Below are 20,046 nucleotides of genomic sequence, written 5' to 3' on the forward strand. Positions count from 1 at the left end.
TGTATCTTTCTCTTTCGGTGTTCTTACAGACGTTATTAGAATTTTTAATGTAAGTATTAGTGTGTAATTTTGAATGCTAATGTAATGTACACGGGTAATACAAATCCTTTAGTTTACAAAAAATCGTACTTCAACAATAGCGCAGATTTAAACTGGGGCCATCTACGTAGCATAAATAGCAAATATTTACGGAACGATGCCGTACCCGTAGTTCAGATTTTTACCACGAGATGTCGCTGCTTCATGAGGCCATGAAGCTCGACAAGCGTAGCTGTATTTACTGTATGTCGTGACGCTACTAAACCACGTGTCGAAACGCAATCGGTGTAAATACACTACAGTCAGAATTAATTTATTACAAAGAATATTTGCAACTGTTCGTTATTGAACGGCAAATCTGTCTTTTGTCTGATATTCAATGTTTATATTGCAGCTTTAAAAGATGACTATTGTTCATTATTTTTATCAAAATATTTCAAATTATACAGAATATTATAGAAGTTATTGTAAATAATGTGTAAATTTTTTTTCTTAAACTCTTTTAATCTCAAAATTTTTCTGCTGAATTTTCAATCTCTTACTCAAAATTTCTGTTTACTTTTGATATATATTTAGAAAAATTACTTTACATAAGAGTTTATCACACCAAGTAACCAATCTAACATATTTTAAAATTATGTACAGTACAGTAAAAATAAAAAATTTTAAAAATGTCTTAGATTGGTCACTCGATGTGATATACTCCTACGTAACTATATAACTACCTTTAACGTTATATAACTGCCTTTGTAGTTATATAAATCAAATACTACAATATAACGAACACTAAAGCGAAAAGCATAAAATGTGTTTGGTTATATCAGCCTTCCATTGTTACGTTTATCGCGGTACTTGAAAGATACGCAATAATACAAGTTCATCCATCAAGTAGTAAGCAATTAAATCAGCCATATAATATCTTAAAATATTTAAGATATCATTTTTTCCTTAATATTAACTCTAAGGAACTGTACCATTCGCAGCCGAATATTAAAACAGTAGAGCGTTGTTTATCCGAAGGTCGGTTATCCGAAGGAATTCCAGTCGACAAATTTAAATTTTCGCCAGTGCTGTGGCGCTGTAATCTTTGGCTATGTCTTCGGCTACTCAAATATTTTACGTTTTTGATACTAAATTAACTTCTGAAGTATAATTTTTTATTGTTTTTATATTTTTCAATATATTTATTTTGTTTGTACAAAATAAAAAAATAATTTTTAACGATACAATAGTCTTCGTTAGGCTTAACATCTACGAAAATTCAACGCGAAGCGACACGTAACGGAGAAAAATTTCAACACGGGATAAATTAATATATTTTTTCGTACATAATTGGTTATCCGAAAAATGTTATCCGAACAACCCCAGTCCCCAATTGATTCGGATAAACGACGCTCTAATGTAAATGAAAAACATAAATCTGCACAGTTTATTATTATTTCAAAGAAAATATATGTAATATCGAATGTCAGAAAACTAATTTTCGAAAAAAAACAATGTAAAGTTTTATTATTTATTCATCTCAAACTGTCTTCGGCAATAGGAATGCTTTAAGAAGACGAGAGACAGAGATTTAAATAGCAACTATGAGATACATTAGAATAGAAACAACCCAGAAAACATTATTATTCATACGAATAGTAAATTTATTTATTTATTTTCTTACTGTAATATCAAATTAATTTAAATTGAATCATTATCTATGATTAAATAGGTAGTGATTTTCACAATTTTTCATTGGTAAAAACCTTAATTTGGGATTAAAAAGAAAAAAAAAAACGGCACCTTTTGCATTCGTATTTATATATATTACACTGTATTGTTCACGTTTAATAACACGCAAATCAAAAACGATTATTCATTTAGTTAAGAATAACTAAGTCATAAAATGAAAATAGCATGAAATATTAAATATTTCAAGATATTCATCGCATTAATAATAATGTGGCATGTCCTGGATTTTTACCAGATGGAATCCATATTAATCTATATTTGAAAGGGGAGGGAGTTCGTTCTTCTTTCCTAGTATAACTGTATAATGTCTCTAAGAATAAAAGATTAACTGGGTTATTGATGTATTATATACTGTACATTCTCCTTCAGGCATTACTGCCGTATTGGAATATATTACTTTATATCTAAATATATAATATATAGTTATACTTACTAAAATTAACCATCCATGTAAAGTAATGGTTTGTCTTTCTTCGTCCTATAAATCATATTCGTTTTTAGTGAAGTTTCGTGTCGAAATTATACGAAAGAAATTTTAAAAATCTAAAAAGAAAATTCTACCAAATTAAAAAGATATCTTGGAACAAAATTTAATTTGACTGTAGTGAGATTGCGATGATGTTGAACGGGTCTGGCCAACTTGTCATAATCCTTTAATAAATTTTGTCGAAGTAACTTTATTGTAGAATTTTGGCAAAAGACTGCAGTGACTAAAAATACAATCATTTTTATCAAAATTTTAATTACAACTTTAATTATCATTAACCATATTAATTCGAATTATCATCGACCCAAAATCACATAATTCCCACCTCAAATAAATAAAATATACTGTACTTAATTAGAACCATAATAATAATAATAAAGCATAATTTAGCTCACTACTCTAATGAATTGTAATTAAAGTATTGGAAAATTTAAACATTTTTTATCTATTATAAATATTAGTTTACATCTTAAACGATTATTAAACGTTTCAGTTATATTTTGACGTGTTATTTATTATACATATATATATATATTAATTAAATTAAATAAACAGTAACTGTCTGACTTACAAATTCCATAAACGAGAAGACAGTAGGCATATAGATTAAAATAACGACGGACAGACATTTCTAACAAATCCAATAGAAAGTATGTCAGGTGTTTCGACAATCGTTAGAGTCACGGCAGTTTTTATCATCCCCCTTTCTAATATTTTCCTTTCGATATCGTTTAAACAAGCGATAAATAAACTAGGAAAGATATATATACACTGACTCAGCTATAAACACTTCATTCTACAATAGAGAAGTATTTTAGATAAGATGAAAAATATTTTTCGCTAGTAAAATTTAATATCAAATTAACTTTTAGCACTTAGTAACATTTTATATATATATATTTTTTTTATGAATAGGATCGATTTTAATGATTTATTAATGCACGCGAGCGCTGCGTACNGATTAGAAATAAGGACCGGGATCGAATTCCCTAGTCGTATGACACTGCACATGCGAAACATCACTGAAGTACAGTCTCGGTCAGCTGCTGTCCAGTTAATTGTTCGTCGTCATCAAATTTTACCCCTGAACAATGAGGCACACATTGAGTACACATTCCTTATATCAGTAAAACGTCCTCTGCAGAAGACACGTCCCTTACTGGTTACAGCTAGAGAAACTTTAAGGCCACTATGTATATTTTATATGCATATTAGGTATCGTATAATATCTCTTCACGTGCATTAAATACTAGAAATTGTGTTATAGCTGTAAGAGTATATGTGTTTAATTAAGTAATTATTACGAATGTACGTTATAAATAAATTACAAATGATTAATCACAGGAAAATATCATTTTTAAAAAAATTCGTGAAAATAAAATAAAAAATATTTTATATTTTATTACATAATACAAGATAATTAAAAGATTCCTTCCAGACCTGACCGATTCGTAACAATAGGTGGGAAAAAACTAATTTGTATAGTGATACCAAACAAGTGCATTCGGCATTCTATTTGTAGGCATAAAATCTAGATAGTATACAAAACATTAGAAAAGATTTTTAGAAATATAGGAAAAAACTACACTGTTTAAATGAAAATAAAATTCTAGATGCTTAGACGATTGTTGATGATATGAATGGGAGTGCTCCTTACAGGTTGCTTGTTGGGAGGTTGACTGTCAGATCGAGAGCGATATGATCGAGAAAAATGACTCATTATACACAGCACGTTGTTGGTGTCGGGTAAGGACACTTTCATTGGTGTTTATACTACAATTGCCGAACAAGTTCGAGTATACATCTTGAAAGCATCGTCTGATGTTCTCGTGTTTCAACAAGAATTCGATCTTATTATGTCTATATAGTAGCCTTTCTAAAAAGAACACTCCTCCACAGCAACACCAGTCATTTGGGAGTCGCTCTCCAGTTCCATTAATGTCGTCTCAAGAATAGTTAAGAGGATCGCAAATTACTATGTTGTAATTAGGTAAACTATTTTTAGTGTACAATGTATTGTGCTAAACGAATTAGAGCTAACGCATGTGTGTTGTGCGTGTTGTGTGTTTTTTTTTTCTTTCGCTCTATGAACACCCCTAGAGAACCTTTTAGCAAGTCCATCGTGGACACAATGGGGCGGCCGGATGGTGAAGGATGGGACCCAACATATCCGGTATGGAGCACCACCGAAAATTTCCTAGACCCGACTGGATTCGATCCCGGGTCTCCGGGAACGGTAGGCTGATACTTTACTCGCTTGGCTATTCGGCCCATATTCTGCGTTTAGTAATGGGCGTGACTGATGTATTTTCTTTTCATATGTCAATGCAAGGACAATACCTAATAACAGGAAACATCTCATACCCGGAACATGTGTAGCTTTTGTGAATCGTATGTATACAGTACATATCTGGAAAATAATTATTAAATGCTCGAACCATTGTGATTGTTTTTACAACAAAAAGTTTGACATGTTTATTAATGTCTTTGCATATTTCTTTCAAATCAATCTTAACACAGTACGAGTATAGTCACGCAATATAAGTTATCATCTTCAGACTGATCAAACAGCTTGGATAAACAAATCGGAAGGCATGCAGTAGCTTGCTCTGTATAAAAGATCTCAAATAACTTTCGAATTCTGTGAAAATACAAAAAGATCTAGTAATCAGTCTGGTCTTTAGGTGCCAGACCTTCTATTATAATTGTTGTTTTGGTCTTTGACCTTTCAGTAGACTCAATAGTTAAGACTCCATCTTAATAGCACTTTATTAATTCTAACACAACTGAACAATCTATCGAAATTCTGGCCAAAGGGTCCCTTTGGCTAGAATTATGTATAAGTTATAACACTTATATTGTTTTCCTTTATATTGGCTAATTAATAAATATTTCGTTTTGCAAGTTTTAGGATAATCCTTTGTGCTTTACTCGACTATTTAATTATTTATTTATTAGCTAATCATGTTATTGAATGAATATCATGTTATGAATATTTACGACGATTCATTCATTCATTCTAACATTCATTATATTAATGAAAGCATTATTTATGACATTATGAGATATTAATGAATTAATGAACCAAACGTGAGATAGGCATATTAAGGTGTCTGGGGACCCAGGATTGAATTCGGCCGGTCGAAAAACTCTAGAAGAATTTTTCGAAGGTGGTGTGTCCCGGATGGATCAGCTCCCCCCTCACTACCGGCGCCCCTATTGTGAGCCTGGCTGAATCTATGATGGGTATGCTGGCACACTTTCTTAGTGTCCATAGAGCGGAAAGAGCCAAAAATAAGTAACAAAAGAAAAAACATGAAATATTTCAGGTGGCCACTAAATCCGAAGTTGCCTTAAAAATTTCCTGTATATAATTAAAATGATTACTACTTTAAGTATTTCGAAAAATGAAAAACAATAACAATGTATAAGTTAGCCACATATTGTTTACCGTATTTAGTCAATCCAGTAAGAACTTTCGGAAAGATGGTGTACAATAATCATCATTACTTAAGAAATTAATTTAAAAGTAGTAGTTATCAGTTAACATATTTATAATAGTTTATAGAACTTAATAAGCTACTGTACCAGCTAAGTTTAGATTTTATAATTATTAATCATGACACAGCGGCTTTTTCGCTTGAAAGACTACAGAATTGAATTAGGAATATGAATTACAACTTCCCTAGTCGTATGACACTGCACATGCGAAACATCACTGAAGTACAGTCTCGGTCAGCTGCTGTCCAGTTAATTGTTCGTCGTCATCAAATTTTACCCCTGAACAATGAGGCACACATTGAGTACACATTCCTTATATCAGTAAAACGTCCTCTGCAGAAGACACGTCCCTTACTGGTTACAGCTAGAGAAACTTTAAGGCCACTATGTATATTTTATATGCATATTAGGTATCGTATAATATCTCTTCACGTGCATTAAATACTAGAAATTGTGTTATAGCTGTAAGAGTATATGTGTTTAATTAAGTAATTATTACGAATGTACGTTATAAATAAATTACAAATGATTAATCACAGGAAAATATCATTTTTAAAAAAATTCGTGAAAATAAAATAAAAAATATTTTATATTTTATTACATAATACAAGATAATTAAAAGATTCCTTCCAGACCTGACCGATTCGTAACAATAGGTGGGAAAAAACTAATTTGTATAGTGATACCAAACAAGTGCATTCGGCATTCTATTTGTAGGCATAAAATCTAGATAGTATACAAAACATTAGAAAAGATTTTTAGAAATATAGGAAAAAACTACACTGTTTAAATGAAAATAAAATTCTAGATGCTTAGACGATTGTTGATGATATGAATGGGAGTGCTCCTTACAGGTTGCTTGTTGGGAGGTTGACTGTCAGATCGAGAGCGATATGATCGAGAAAAATGACTCATTATACACAGCACGTTGTTGGTGTCGGGTAAGGACACTTTCATTGGTGTTTATACTACAATTGCCGAACAAGTTCGAGTATACATCTTGAAAGCATCGTCTGATGTTCTCGTGTTTCAACAAGAATTCGATCTTATTATGTCTATATAGTAGCCTTTCTAAAAAGAACACTCCTCCACAGCAACACCAGTCATTTGGGAGTCGCTCTCCAGTTCCATTAATGTCGTCTCAAGAATAGTTAAGAGGATCGCAAATTACTATGTTGTAATTAGGTAAACTATTTTTAGTGTACAATGTATTGTGCTAAACGAATTAGAGCTAACGCATGTGTGTTGTGCGTGTTGTGTGTTTTTTTTTTCTTTCGCTCTATGAACACCCCTAGAGAACCTTTTAGCAAGTCCATCGTGGACACAATGGGGCGGCCGGATGGTGAAGGATGGGACCCAACATATCCGGTATGGAGCACCACCGAAAATTTCCTAGACCCGACTGGATTCGATCCCGGGTCTCCGGGAACGGTAGGCTGATACTTTACTCGCTTGGCTATTCGGCCCATATTCTGCGTTTAGTAATGGGCGTGACTGATGTATTTTCTTTTCATATGTCAATGCAAGGACAATACCTAATAACAGGAAACATCTCATACCCGGAACATGTGTAGCTTTTGTGAATCGTATGTATACAGTACATATCTGGAAAATAATTATTAAATGCTCGAACCATTGTGATTGTTTTTACAACAAAAAGTTTGACATGTTTATTAATGTCTTTGCATATTTCTTTCAAATCAATCTTAACACAGTACGAGTATAGTCACGCAATATAAGTTATCATCTTCAGACTGATCAAACAGCTTGGATAAACAAATCGGAAGGCATGCAGTAGCTTGCTCTGTATAAAAGATCTCAAATAACTTTCGAATTCTGTGAAAATACAAAAAGATCTAGTAATCAGTCTGGTCTTTAGGTGCCAGACCTTCTATTATAATTGTTGTTTTGGTCTTTGACCTTTCAGTAGACTCAATAGTTAAGACTCCATCTTAATAGCACTTTATTAATTCTAACACAACTGAACAATCTATCGAAATTCTGGCCAAAGGGTCCCTTTGGCTAGAATTATGTATAAGTTATAACACTTATATTGTTTTCCTTTATATTGGCTAATTAATAAATATTTCGTTTTGCAAGTTTTAGGATAATCCTTTGTGCTTTACTCGACTATTTAATTATTTATTTATTAGCTAATCATGTTATTGAATGAATATCATGTTATGAATATTTACGACGATTCATTCATTCATTCTAACATTCATTATATTAATGAAAGCATTATTTATGACATTATGAGATATTAATGAATTAATGAACCAAACGTGAGATAGGCATATTAAGGTGTCTGGGGACCCAGGATTGAATTCGGCCGGTCGAAAAACTCTAGAAGAATTTTTCGAAGGTGGTGTGTCCCGGATGGATCAGCTCCCCCCTCACTACCGGCGCCCCTATTGTGAGCCTGGCTGAATCTATGATGGGTATGCTGGCACACTTTCTTAGTGTCCATAGAGCGGAAAGAGCCAAAAATAAGTAACAAAAGAAAAAACATGAAATATTTCAGGTGGCCACTAAATCCGAAGTTGCCTTAAAAATTTCCTGTATATAATTAAAATGATTACTACTTTAAGTATTTCGAAAAATGAAAAACAATAACAATGTATAAGTTAGCCACATATTGTTTACCGTATTTAGTCAATCCAGTAAGAACTTTCGGAAAGATGGTGTACAATAATCATCATTACTTAAGAAATTAATTTAAAAGTAGTAGTTATCAGTTAACATATTTATAATAGTTTATAGAACTTAATAAGCTACTGTACCAGCTAAGTTTAGATTTTATAATTATTAATCATGACACAGCGGCTTTTTCGCTTGAAAGACTACAGAATTGAATTAGGAATATGAATTACAACTTGAGAATAATAATTCGTAATGCTTCTATTATTAATTTTTTAAAAATTGTTACAGAGAAAATAATTTTTAACTTTTAAAAATTAAAAAAAATGGAGAATTCTTAAAATAAAAAGAATTAACATAACTTTGTAATGCTAATTCTTCTTTAGCATTACAAAGTACAATCACATTCTGCAAATCATGGAAGCTATGACAAAGATTAAGGCTGTTCTAGTCTTATGTTTAATACTCGTATATATAACGTGTAACACAAGGAGTATTTTATCGTTGGATCTAGGCTATTATTAAATATATACATTTAATAATAGCCTAGAGATATATATATATATACCTAAAATCATAGGCATCCGCAGAAAATTTTCCAGCTAGCAAAGCTAATTCTGAATTTTTATCCGGCTTGTAGATTGCAATTGTTGATGTAACATATAGACCTAGGGAGTAAAGATAATATTCTAAAAAAAAAAAGGTACATATTGCTTAAACAAAACATTTTTTTATAACTTTCTTGTGTGTGAAGAAAGGAGGTCATCGGATAAAATCGTTAATAGGTTACAATATTTAAAAAAATTACAATGATAAAAACATTACATGTAGTTTTAAATTTCATAATGATTATATTTAACCTCGATTGGATGATGTTTTTCTCCTTTAATCATGCTCGATTTTATTAAAAAAAATTTTTTTTGCAGTTTGATTAATGATATTTTATGACACAGTTACTTTTCAATACGTTAATTTTGTCTTTGTTTGATTTCAAAGAAGTAATTATTTTGAAAAATCTTCAATATATTATTAGTATAAAACATTCATGATAAAGAAAATAGAACTTTGTATTGTAGTGTAAAATCAATATTTGAATATATGTTCGAATACTCCTCACCAGCTGTTATTGTTTACGAAATGTTATAAATGAGTTATGCTGATTTCATTACTTTCCCGGCTGTTATATATACTACCAGATTTGTGCATTTTTTAGATTCGGGGACCTTGAAACGTCGAGAAATACAAAATAATTTGGGAGTTTTTTTCCTGTATGAATGGATATTAGTGTATGGGGGAAACGGATTTTGTTTACCCTGTTTGAAGCTTAATAAATCCTGTGCCTTTTGTCGAAAATTTCTGAAATTTTGCAGGGAGATTATAATCTTTACACGCAATCAAGTATTACGTACAATATATGAATACTAATTTTGGATTTCGTACATTATGCTATTGATTTGTTTTGTTTAAAATTATGCATAATAATTATAAATAAATTTAAGAAAAGATTTTTTTAAATTAATACTTACCAGCGCTGCTTATGGCCGGAAGAGATTTAATGGAAAATGTTAAATATATAAGTAATCCTGTCAGAATCATCATCATCATCGAACTAATTGCTAATTTTTGTATCGTTTCTGGAGGCAACCAAAATGTCATTAAAGTTATCATCAGCGTTAAAATATTCGGTATCGAAACAACTCGTTGATGAACAGATTCTCTTCTTTCTACAGAAAAATTATAGATAATGGCTACGTATGGCTCTTCGCAACAATCGTAATGGGCTACCTCACGTGTGACGTTAACGTGAATTACTTTCCATTTAAAATTTCTGTTTAACAATCTTCTGGTGACATCCGCTTCTTTATCGGTCTGTAAATCAATTATTGTTCCATCGTGATTCCACGACCCAAAAGTAATTCGGCAATATTGTTTGTCGAACGGATAATTTTCAAAATTCAAAATACAATGACTGTACACGATAATGGGTGGTACCCAAGTGACGAGTCCATTTTTTGATACAATTACATAAGTATCCTTCTTAGTATCTACTTCTGTCATAGGAATACTAAAAGAGCAAAACGAATAGAAATTAAACGTAGAATTTATATAATAAAATCAATTATCAAATGATTACTTTTCGTATACAATTATGTCTGGTTGCCAAATTTCATAATTTGCTAATGTTAACGTTTGAATGTTATTATAGTCTTCTGGTTTCCATTTTAAATGTTGATCTTCCCATTCCTAAAGGAAATAAAATATTAATATGTATGAAAATTATATAACATTAACCTAAGTTATGATCATATAAAAATATATTTTTAAAAACATTTTTGTAGAAGTCTTTTTCTATGTAATCAAATGTAAATAAATAAATAAAATATGTACTGGTGTATTTTTAATACAGAATTAAACTTGTATTTTTTTTAAAATCCTCCATAAATAATGTTTGAATTGCTCATTTAGTGTTTAATCATTAATTAATGTTTTAAACAGTTATATTCGAATAGATAAAGATTTACAGATACATTTGCCTTTAGATGCTACTACATTTGAAAGTAAATATATAAGGTATATTGAAGGTTCTACCAATTATCTTGTTACAGAGATATCGCTTATTTACCGAGGAAGGTTGACCAGATATTATCAATGTCTGTTACATAACATTCATTTTATGTAAACGTATTAATTATCACAAAGTAACAGTAGTACATTATATGCTATATTTAATTTTATGTATATATTCTCGATATGTAATGACATTATTTCTATATATATAGATGAGCCCTGCGTTGTCCTAGCAAAAAATAACAACGAAGATTGAGATTATTATATTATTTCGTACTTCTAATCCTTCTATTATATTATAGTATTTGGTTTATAATTACAAAAGGTATCTTACGCAATTCCCAATCTAAACACATTTTAATAACGACTACTAGTTAATATTTGAAAATGATCCGTGTTAGACAGGTTGTGATGGCCCCGCGTGTGATCGAAATTGCTAACCTTAACGTCCGAAAGATTTGATATAAAACTTATTTAAATAAAAAAAAAAGTATTGTAAAAATGCGAGAATAATTGCTTTTATGTGATAATAAAGTGTTTATATATATATATATATATATCTTTATTGTAATAATTATATTAAGTTTATGATTTTGTTAAATTTTTTGCCAATAGATGGCGCTACGTGTAAATCAGAATATTGAATGTAGATATGATTTAATTTATTTAGAAAAATTAAATAGATATTTTTGGGTGGAATGTATGACATTACCTAAGTTAGAAGTATTTAAACGTAACTGCCGAGTTTCATAGCAATTAGTCAAACGTCCTAGGAATGTACAGCGAACAAACAAACAACTGTTGAAGATGGAGGTTGAAGTTAATTCGACCAAAAATAGTAGTAGTTCTCCCGGGAGAGTGTAGACCAGTATTATTACTAGTCAACGACTAGTAATAATACTGGTCTACTATTAATATTTGAAATTTGATTGCTTGCTTTACATGTAGCGCCATCTATTGGAAAAAATTTAACAATACACTTAGCTAAATATAGTTTTAAAATATATATATTATATTCACTAAATTACTGCGACTATGGTATGGCGCGAAATAGACGCGCCATTATGCCATTACTGCGACAGGTAGCACATAGCACTTGCCTGCGTAGAGTGTAGTATTGTTTTGCCCCTGTACATCATACTTTTCCTATTAGCAATAGAGTCGTGCCGGTTATTTATCTAACTCCGTTTGGGGGAAAATTTTTGAATTGAAATAACATGACTTGAGGTACAAATCGAAGGTTTATATATAGTTAATCTGGCTCTCTCTCACAATTTGCATCCTCGACTTTCATCTAACTCCATTGCCCTTTTTATAGTCAGCGGGTGCTGCAAGTGAGTAGTCAGCCGTGTCCTTCTCTCCTTAAAAGATTACAACCTCCCAAATTTAAAGTTTTATGTATTAAAAGAGTGAAAACAATATCGGAGACAGTTTCTTTCAATTAACACTGAATACGCTTAAAGGGAAGATAAATGTTACCACACTAACATTGAATTAGCACAGTTAAACGGAATGAAACTTATGGTTAGATATGTAGATGATGCATTCATAATTTATGGTAAAAATATCATTGTAGAAACTGAAATCATAAAATCTACCAACAAATTAGATCCTAACATAAAATTCGAATACGAATAAGAAAATAGAAATAGATTTAATTATTTAGATATACAGTATCAATATTAACATTGGATAATAGAATGAAAATTAGGACGTAACAAACAACATGCAATACGATAAAAACAATAAATTATATATCTAACTGTCCATTTCGGTATAGAGTTTTAGGCCATACCAGCGTTGACAAGTCTCGAGATTTGCTCTACATTTAGGGAATTTTAAAAGGGATGTATTTCATATAATTTTTTGCGACTTCTAGGCCTATTAAATTTCATTCGTGATCAATAAAATATTTTATGGTTTTCTTAATGCGCGCTCTCTTTGATAGCCATTAATATAACATTAAAACTCTGTTAATTATTGCATCGTATACAGATTAAATGTAACAGTAATAGAATACAATAAACTAATATTAATTATTCTTTTGTTTATAAATAATAATAATGGTTTAATATATATATAACTTTTTCAGCCCTATGCCCTTTTTTTTGTAGCCAAGATGGGTCCAAAAAATTCCTACGGACAACCACCGAAAACTTCTTAGGGTTTAGACCCATCTGGACTCGTTTTCGGGTCTTCTGCAGCTGTAGGTGTCACCTTAAGCACTACACATATACAAATGATCTGTTCTAAAGCAATTTGTATAAGCCTCTATCATTATGCAAATCAATAGGGAAATCCATGGAAATTAACAGAAAAACATTCGTCGGTTAAAAATGCATTTTATTTTCACTGATCTTTCATATATACATAACAAGGGAAAGTATTGGAATCTTATCAAATTTCCCTCTCCGAGTTATTTGCAAATTTCCACGTTTTCAGAGCTCCGAACTCAAAAAAATCCATGCGTGGTTGTGTAATACGAATTCCTGTTTGAACTTTCCAAAACGCAAGATAACATTAGAATAAATGAATTCACTTGACATCTATAAATAGAAAAATTTTAATTTTTAAAGTGAAATAATTCAAATCCATTAGTGTTATGACGTAACGCGTGTCACCTATTTGTCGAAAGTAACCAATTGTTAGAATGCATTGTTGGATGATTCTATTGTTGGCGCCGTTTTGTCGGAGGAGAAAATATGGAATCGTGAAATGAAGACGAAGAATGATCAAGCGAAAGTCGATCCGCTCGGAGGTACTTGTCCGTTTTTAAATTTAATTTAAGATGTTCTAACTAATGATGCAACGAATAGTATATTCGGCCAGGAGCGTGGCCGAATATTCGGCTATTCGGCCAAATTATTCGGTATGATTAACGGACTTCTTCCCAAACGCGGATTTTTCTGCATCATAACTTACCACTTATTAACTTCAGTTATGGCAAAATAATTTTGTACAATGAAACAAAAAAAGTTAATTTAATTTTCAAGTTTATAATAAGGAATGATTTCATAAAAATGCTTTACAGATCATTAATTATTATTATTTTTTCATTTTATGACCTAAGTTTCGATCTAATGTGTCCACGCAGTAAAAATTTTCATACAAATTTTTACTGCCCGAAAGACAAAGTTTTTCGGAAAGTAAAACCTTAACGTCCGAAAGACATGAAGTCTTTCGGACGTTAAGGTTAGCAACTTCGATCACATGCTGTACCATTACAACCTGCCTAACACGGATCACTTTTCAAATATTAATAATAGACTATTAAGTAGTAGTCGTCGACCATCCTCTCCCAGGAGGATAAAACTACTAGGCTACTTTTGGTCGTAACTTCAACCTCCATCTGCAACAGTCCGTTCTTCCTATCGGACCACCGGTATGGTGGCAATCGAATAGGAAAATTACATAATACTAGGTTACCAGACTGCACAAAAGGTGTTTTAAGTGGTTCTCGAGGGTGCCGAGTTTAAATATTTGGTTCATTTTTCGCGAAATTTGATTGATTGGCAGATCACTGTTTGATATTCGGCTATAGGTGAAGTAGCTTGTTAGTGATAAACGTGATGGTAAGCTAAAAAAAACCAAACTCATTATATGGTTTTCGTTTTAATATATATTGTAGTGTAGTATTTGATTTATATAACTACGAAGGTTATCTTACGTAAGGGTTTATCACACCGAGTAACCAATCTAACATATTTTTAAAATTTTCTTCCTCTACTGTACATAATTTAAAGAATTTTTAAAATGTTTTTAGATTGGTCACTCTGTGTAATAAACCTTTACATAAGATAACCTTGATAACTTTTGTAGTTATATAAATCAAATACTATAATATAAGGGTTAGAAGTATGAAATAATATAATGTCTGTACTTATTTTTTGCCCGGGAAACGTGGGGCTAACCTACTAATTCTAACATATTTTTTATTGTCTTCAATCTGTGACATAACACATCTTTACTGTTTATATTATACTTAAAAGTACAGTAAATTGAATTTATACGATATTCTAACAAATAAATTTAAAATATACAATACATAATGTATTATATCAATTAAGGGATAGAGTAATTTCTTTCCCGAAATTTTACACAAATAAAAACACACAAATGCCAATTTTAATTTGCCATCATTGATAATTAGTTAGCTTTTTTCTTTCTCTGTCTGATTTTGTGTGTTCGTGTTCTCGCTTTGCCAAATTTTGGGAGAGCAGTTACCCCCTGTCCCCGACTTGTATGAACGTTATCATCATTATACTTCACTTGAATACAGACGTAATGGATTTATTATAAGTGCTTACTTGTTTCAAATAAGTACCAGTCGACCCCCCTATAACACTGTTGATTTTTCCGTTTTATATGAATTCCATGTTGTACGAGTCACTTAGATTTTACAAATACGCGTGCCGGGTTGTGAACGGCTCACGTATTTGTAAAATCTAAGTGACTCGTACAACATGGAATTCATATAAAACGGAATAATCAACAGTNTAGATTGCAATTGTTGATGTAACATATAGACCTAGGGAGTAAAGATAATATTCTAAAAAAAAAAAGGTACATATTGCTTAAACAAAACATTTTTTTATAACTTTCTTGTGTGTGAAGAAAGGAGGTCATCGGATAAAATCGTTAATAGGTTACAATATTTAAAAAATTTACAATGATAAAAACATTACATGTAGTTTTAAATTTCATAATGATTATATTTAACCTCGATTGGATGATGTTTTTCTCCTTTAATCATGCTCGATTTTATTAAAAAAAATTTTTTTTGCAGTTTGATTAATGATATTTTATGACACAGTTACTTTTCAATACGTTAATTTTGTCTTTGTTTGATTTCAAAGAAGTAATTATTTTGAAAAATCTTCAATATATTATTAGTATAAAACATTCATGATAAAGAAAATAGAACTTTGTATTGTAGTGTAAAATCAATATTTGAATATATGTTCGAATACTCCTTACCAGCTGTTATTGTTTACGAAGTGTTATAGATTAGTTGTGCTGATTTCATTACTTTCCCGGCTGTTATATATAACAGAGGAAAAAATGACTACCAGATTTGTGCATTTTTTAGATTCGGGGACCTTGAAACGTCGAGAAATACAAAATAATTTGGGAGTTTTTTTCCTGTATGAATGGATATTAGTGTATGGGGGAAACGGATTTTGTTTACCCTGTTTGAAGCTTAATAAATCCTGTGCCTTTTGTCGAAAATTTCTGAAATTTTGCAGGGAGATTATAATCTTTACACGCAATCAAGTATTACGTACAATATATGAATACTAATTTTGGATTTCGTACATTATGCTATTGATTTGTTTTGTTTAAAATTATGCATAATAATTATAAATAAATTTAAGAAAAGATTTTTTTTAAATTAATACTTACCAGCGCTGCTTATGGCCGGAAGAGATTTAATGGAAAATGTTAAATATATAAGTAATCCTGTCAGAATCATCATCATCATCGAACTAATTGCTAATTTTTGTATCGTTTCTGGAGGCAACCAAAATGTCATTAAAGTTATCATCAGCGTTAAAATATTCGGTATCGAAACAACTCGTTGATGAACAGATTCTCTTCTTTCTACAGAAAAATTATAGATAATGGCTACGTATGGCTCTTCGCAACAATCGTAATGGGCTACCTCACGTGTGACGTTAACGTGAATTACTTTCCATTTAAAATTTCTGTTTAACAATCTTCTGGTGACATCCGCTTCTTTATCGGTCTGTAAATCAATTATTGTTCCATCGTGATTCCACGACCCAAAAGTAATTCGGCAATATTGTTTGTCGAACGGATAATTTTCAAAATTCAAAATACAATGACTGTACACGATAATGGGTGGTACCCAAGTGACGAGTCCATTTTTTGATACAATTACATAAGTATCCTTCTTAGTATCTACTTCTGTCATAGGAATACTAAAAGAGCAAAACGAATAGAAATTAAACGTAGAATTTATATAATAAAATCAATTATCAAATGATTACTTTTCGTATACAATTATGTCTGGTTGCCAAATTTCATAATTTGCTAATGTTAACGTTTGAATGTTATTATAGTCTTCTGGTTTCCATTTTAAATGTTGATCTTCCCATTCCTAAAGGAAATAAAATATTAATATGTATGAAAATTATATAACATTAACCTAAGTTATGATCATATAAAAATATATTTTTAAAAACATTTTTGTAGAAGTCTTTTTCTATGTAATCAAATGTAAATAAATAAATAAAATATGTACTGGTGTATTTTTAATACAGAATTAAACTTGTATTTTTTTTAAAATCCTCCATAAATAATGTTTGAATTGCTCATTTAGTGTTTAATCATTAATTAATGTTTTAAACAGTTATATTCGAATAGATAAAGATTTACAGATACATTTGCCTTTAGATGCTACTACATTTGAAAGTAAATATATAAGGTATATTGAAGGTTCTACCAATTATCTTGTTACAGAGATATCGCTTATTTACCGAGGAAGGTTGACCAGATATTATCAATGTCTGTTACATAACATTCATTTTATGTAAACGTATTAATTATCACAAAGTAACAGTAGTACATTATATGCTATATTTAATTTTATGTATATATTCTCGATATGTAATGACATTATTTCTATATATATAGATGAGCCCTGCGTTGTCCTAGCAAAAAATAACAACGAAGATTGAGATTATTATATTATTTCGTACTTCTAATCCTTCTATTATATTATAGTATTTGGTTTATAATTACAAAAGGTATCTTACGCAATTCCCAATCTAAACACATTTTAATAACGACTACTAGTTAATATTTGAAAATGATCCGTGTTAGACAGGTTGTGATGGCCCCGCGTGTGATCGAAATTGCTAACCTTAACGTCCGAAAGATTTGATATAAAACTTATTTAAATAAAAAAAAAAGTATTGTAAAAATGCGAGAATAATTGCTTTTATGTGATAATAAAGTGTTTATATATATATATATATATATCTTTATTGTAATAATTATATTAAGTTTATGATTTTGTTAAATTTTTTGCCAATAGATGGCGCTACGTGTAAATCAGAATATTGAATGTAGATATGATTTAATTTATTTAGAAAAATTAAATAGATATTTTTGGGTGGAATGTATGACATTACCTAAGTTAGAAGTATTTAAACGTAACTGCCGAGTTTCATAGCAATTAGTCAAACGTCCTAGGAATGTACAGCGAACAAACAAACAACTGTTGAAGATGGAGGTTGAAGTTAATTCGACCAAAAATAGTAGTAGTTCTCCCGGGAGAGAGTAGACCAGTATTATTACTAGTCAACGACTAGTAATAATACTGGTCTACTATTAATATTTGAAATTTGATTGCTTGCTTTACATGTAGCGCCATCTATTGGAAAAAATTTAACAATACACTTAGCTAAATATAGTTTTAAAATATATATATTATATTCACTAAATTACTGCGACTATGGTATGGCGCGAAATAGACGCGCCATTATGCCATTACTGCGACAGGTAGCACATAGCACTTGCCTGCGTAGAGTGTAGTATTGTTTTGCCCCTGTACATCATACTTTTCCTATTAGCAATAGAGTCGTGCCGGTTATTTATCTAACTCCGTTTGGGGGAAAATTTTTGAATTGAAATAACATGACTTGAGGTACAAATCGAAGGTTTATATATAGTTAATCTGGCTCTCTCTCACAATTTGCATCCTCGACTTTCATCTAACTCCATTGCCCTTTTTATAGTCAGCGGGTGCTGCAAGTGAGTAGTCAGCCGTGTCCTTCTCTCCTTAAAAGATTACAACCTCCCAAATTTAAAGTTTTATGTATTAAAAGAGTGAAAACAATATCGGAGACAGTTTCTTTCAATTAACACTGAATACGCTTAAAGGGAAGATAAATGTTACCACACTAACATTGAATTAGCACAGTTAAACGGAATGAAACTTATGGTTAGATATGTAGATGATGCATTCATAATTTATGGTAAAAATATCATTGTAGAAACTGAAATCATAAAATCTACCAACAAATTAGATCCTAACATAAAATTCGAATACGAATAAGAAAATAGAAATAGATTTAATTATTTAGATATACAGTATCAATATTAACATTGGATAATAGAATGAAAATTAGGACGTAACAAACAACATGCAATACGATAAAAACAATAAATTATATATCTAACTGTCCATTTCGGTATAGAGTTTTAGGCCATACCAGCGTTGACAAGTCTCGAGATTTGCTCTACATTTAGGGAATTTTAAAAGGGATGTATTTCATATAATTTTTTGCGACTTCTAGGCCTATTAAATTTCATTCGTGATCAATAAAATATTTTATGGTTTTCTTAATGCGCGCTCTCTTTGATAGCCATTAATATAACATTAAAACTCTGTTAATTATTGCATCGTATACAGATTAAATGTAACAGTAATAGAATACAATAAACTAATATTAATTATTCTTTTGTTTATAAATAATAATAATGGTTTAATATATATATAACTTTTTCAGCCCTATGCCCTTTTTTTTGTAGCCAAGATGGGTCCAAAAAATTCCTACGGACAACCACCGAAAACTTCTTAGGGTTTAGACCCATCTGGACTCGTTTTCGGGTCTTCTGCAGCTGTAGGTGTCACCTTAAGCACTACACATATACAAATGATCTGTTCTAAAGCAATTTGTATAAGCCTCTATCATTATGCAAATCAATAGGGAAATCCATGGAAATTAACAGAAAAACATTCGTCGGTTAAAAATGCATTTTATTTTCACTGATCTTTCATATATACATAACAAGGGAAAGTATTGGAATCTTATCAAATTTCCCTCTCCGAGTTATTTGCAAATTTCCACGTTTTCAGAGCTCCGAACTCAAAAAAATCCATGCGTGGTTGTGTAATACGAATTCCTGTTTGAACTTTCCAAAACGCAAGATAACATTAGAATAAATGAATTCACTTGACATCTATAAATAGAAAAATTTTAATTTTTAAAGTGAAATAATTCAAATCCATTAGTGTTATGACGTAACGCGTGTCACCTATTTGTCGA

General features: G+C 30.7%; 2 protein-coding genes and 1 long non-coding RNA gene across 3 annotated transcripts in view; all 3 read right to left on the reverse strand.

The window, feature by feature from the left end:
* Positions 1-10,654, reverse strand: part of LOC111636916 (neuronal acetylcholine receptor subunit alpha-6-like) — a 21,225-nt gene extending 10,571 nt beyond the window's left edge. The window contains exons 1-2 of the mRNA XM_023382303.1: positions 10,536-10,654; positions 9,928-10,466 (exon numbers count right to left, since the gene is read on the reverse strand). Of these exons, the coding sequence (XP_023238071.1) occupies positions 9,928-10,459 (532 nt within the window). The 5' untranslated portion in view covers positions 10,460-10,466; positions 10,536-10,654. The remainder of the gene's footprint in view (positions 1-9,927; positions 10,467-10,535) is intronic.
* On the reverse strand, positions 2,206-3,073 carry LOC111636927. The gene is made up of 3 exons (XR_002758617.1): positions 2,832-3,073; positions 2,335-2,483; positions 2,206-2,251 (listed from the first exon to the last, which is right to left on the reverse strand). It is a non-coding gene; the product is annotated as an uncharacterized LOC111636927 (long non-coding RNA).
* LOC111636631 (acetylcholine receptor subunit alpha-1-A-like) lies at positions 10,532-17,770 on the reverse strand. Its single transcript, XM_023381916.1, has 4 exons — positions 17,735-17,770; positions 16,981-17,090; positions 16,659-16,911; positions 10,532-10,645 (listed from the first exon to the last, which is right to left on the reverse strand). Exons 1-4 carry the CDS (start codon positions 17,768-17,770, stop codon positions 10,532-10,534), a joined length of 513 nt encoding a protein of 170 aa, XP_023237684.1.
* Between the last annotated feature and the right edge of the window lie 2,276 nt (positions 17,771-20,046).

The sequence above is a fragment of the Centruroides sculpturatus genome, unplaced genomic scaffold (genome assembly GCF_000671375.1).
Source record: "Centruroides sculpturatus isolate CEXI.00-Female unplaced genomic scaffold, Cexi_2.0 scaffold152, whole genome shotgun sequence".
Lineage (NCBI taxonomy): Eukaryota > Metazoa > Arthropoda > Arachnida > Scorpiones > Buthidae > Centruroides > Centruroides sculpturatus.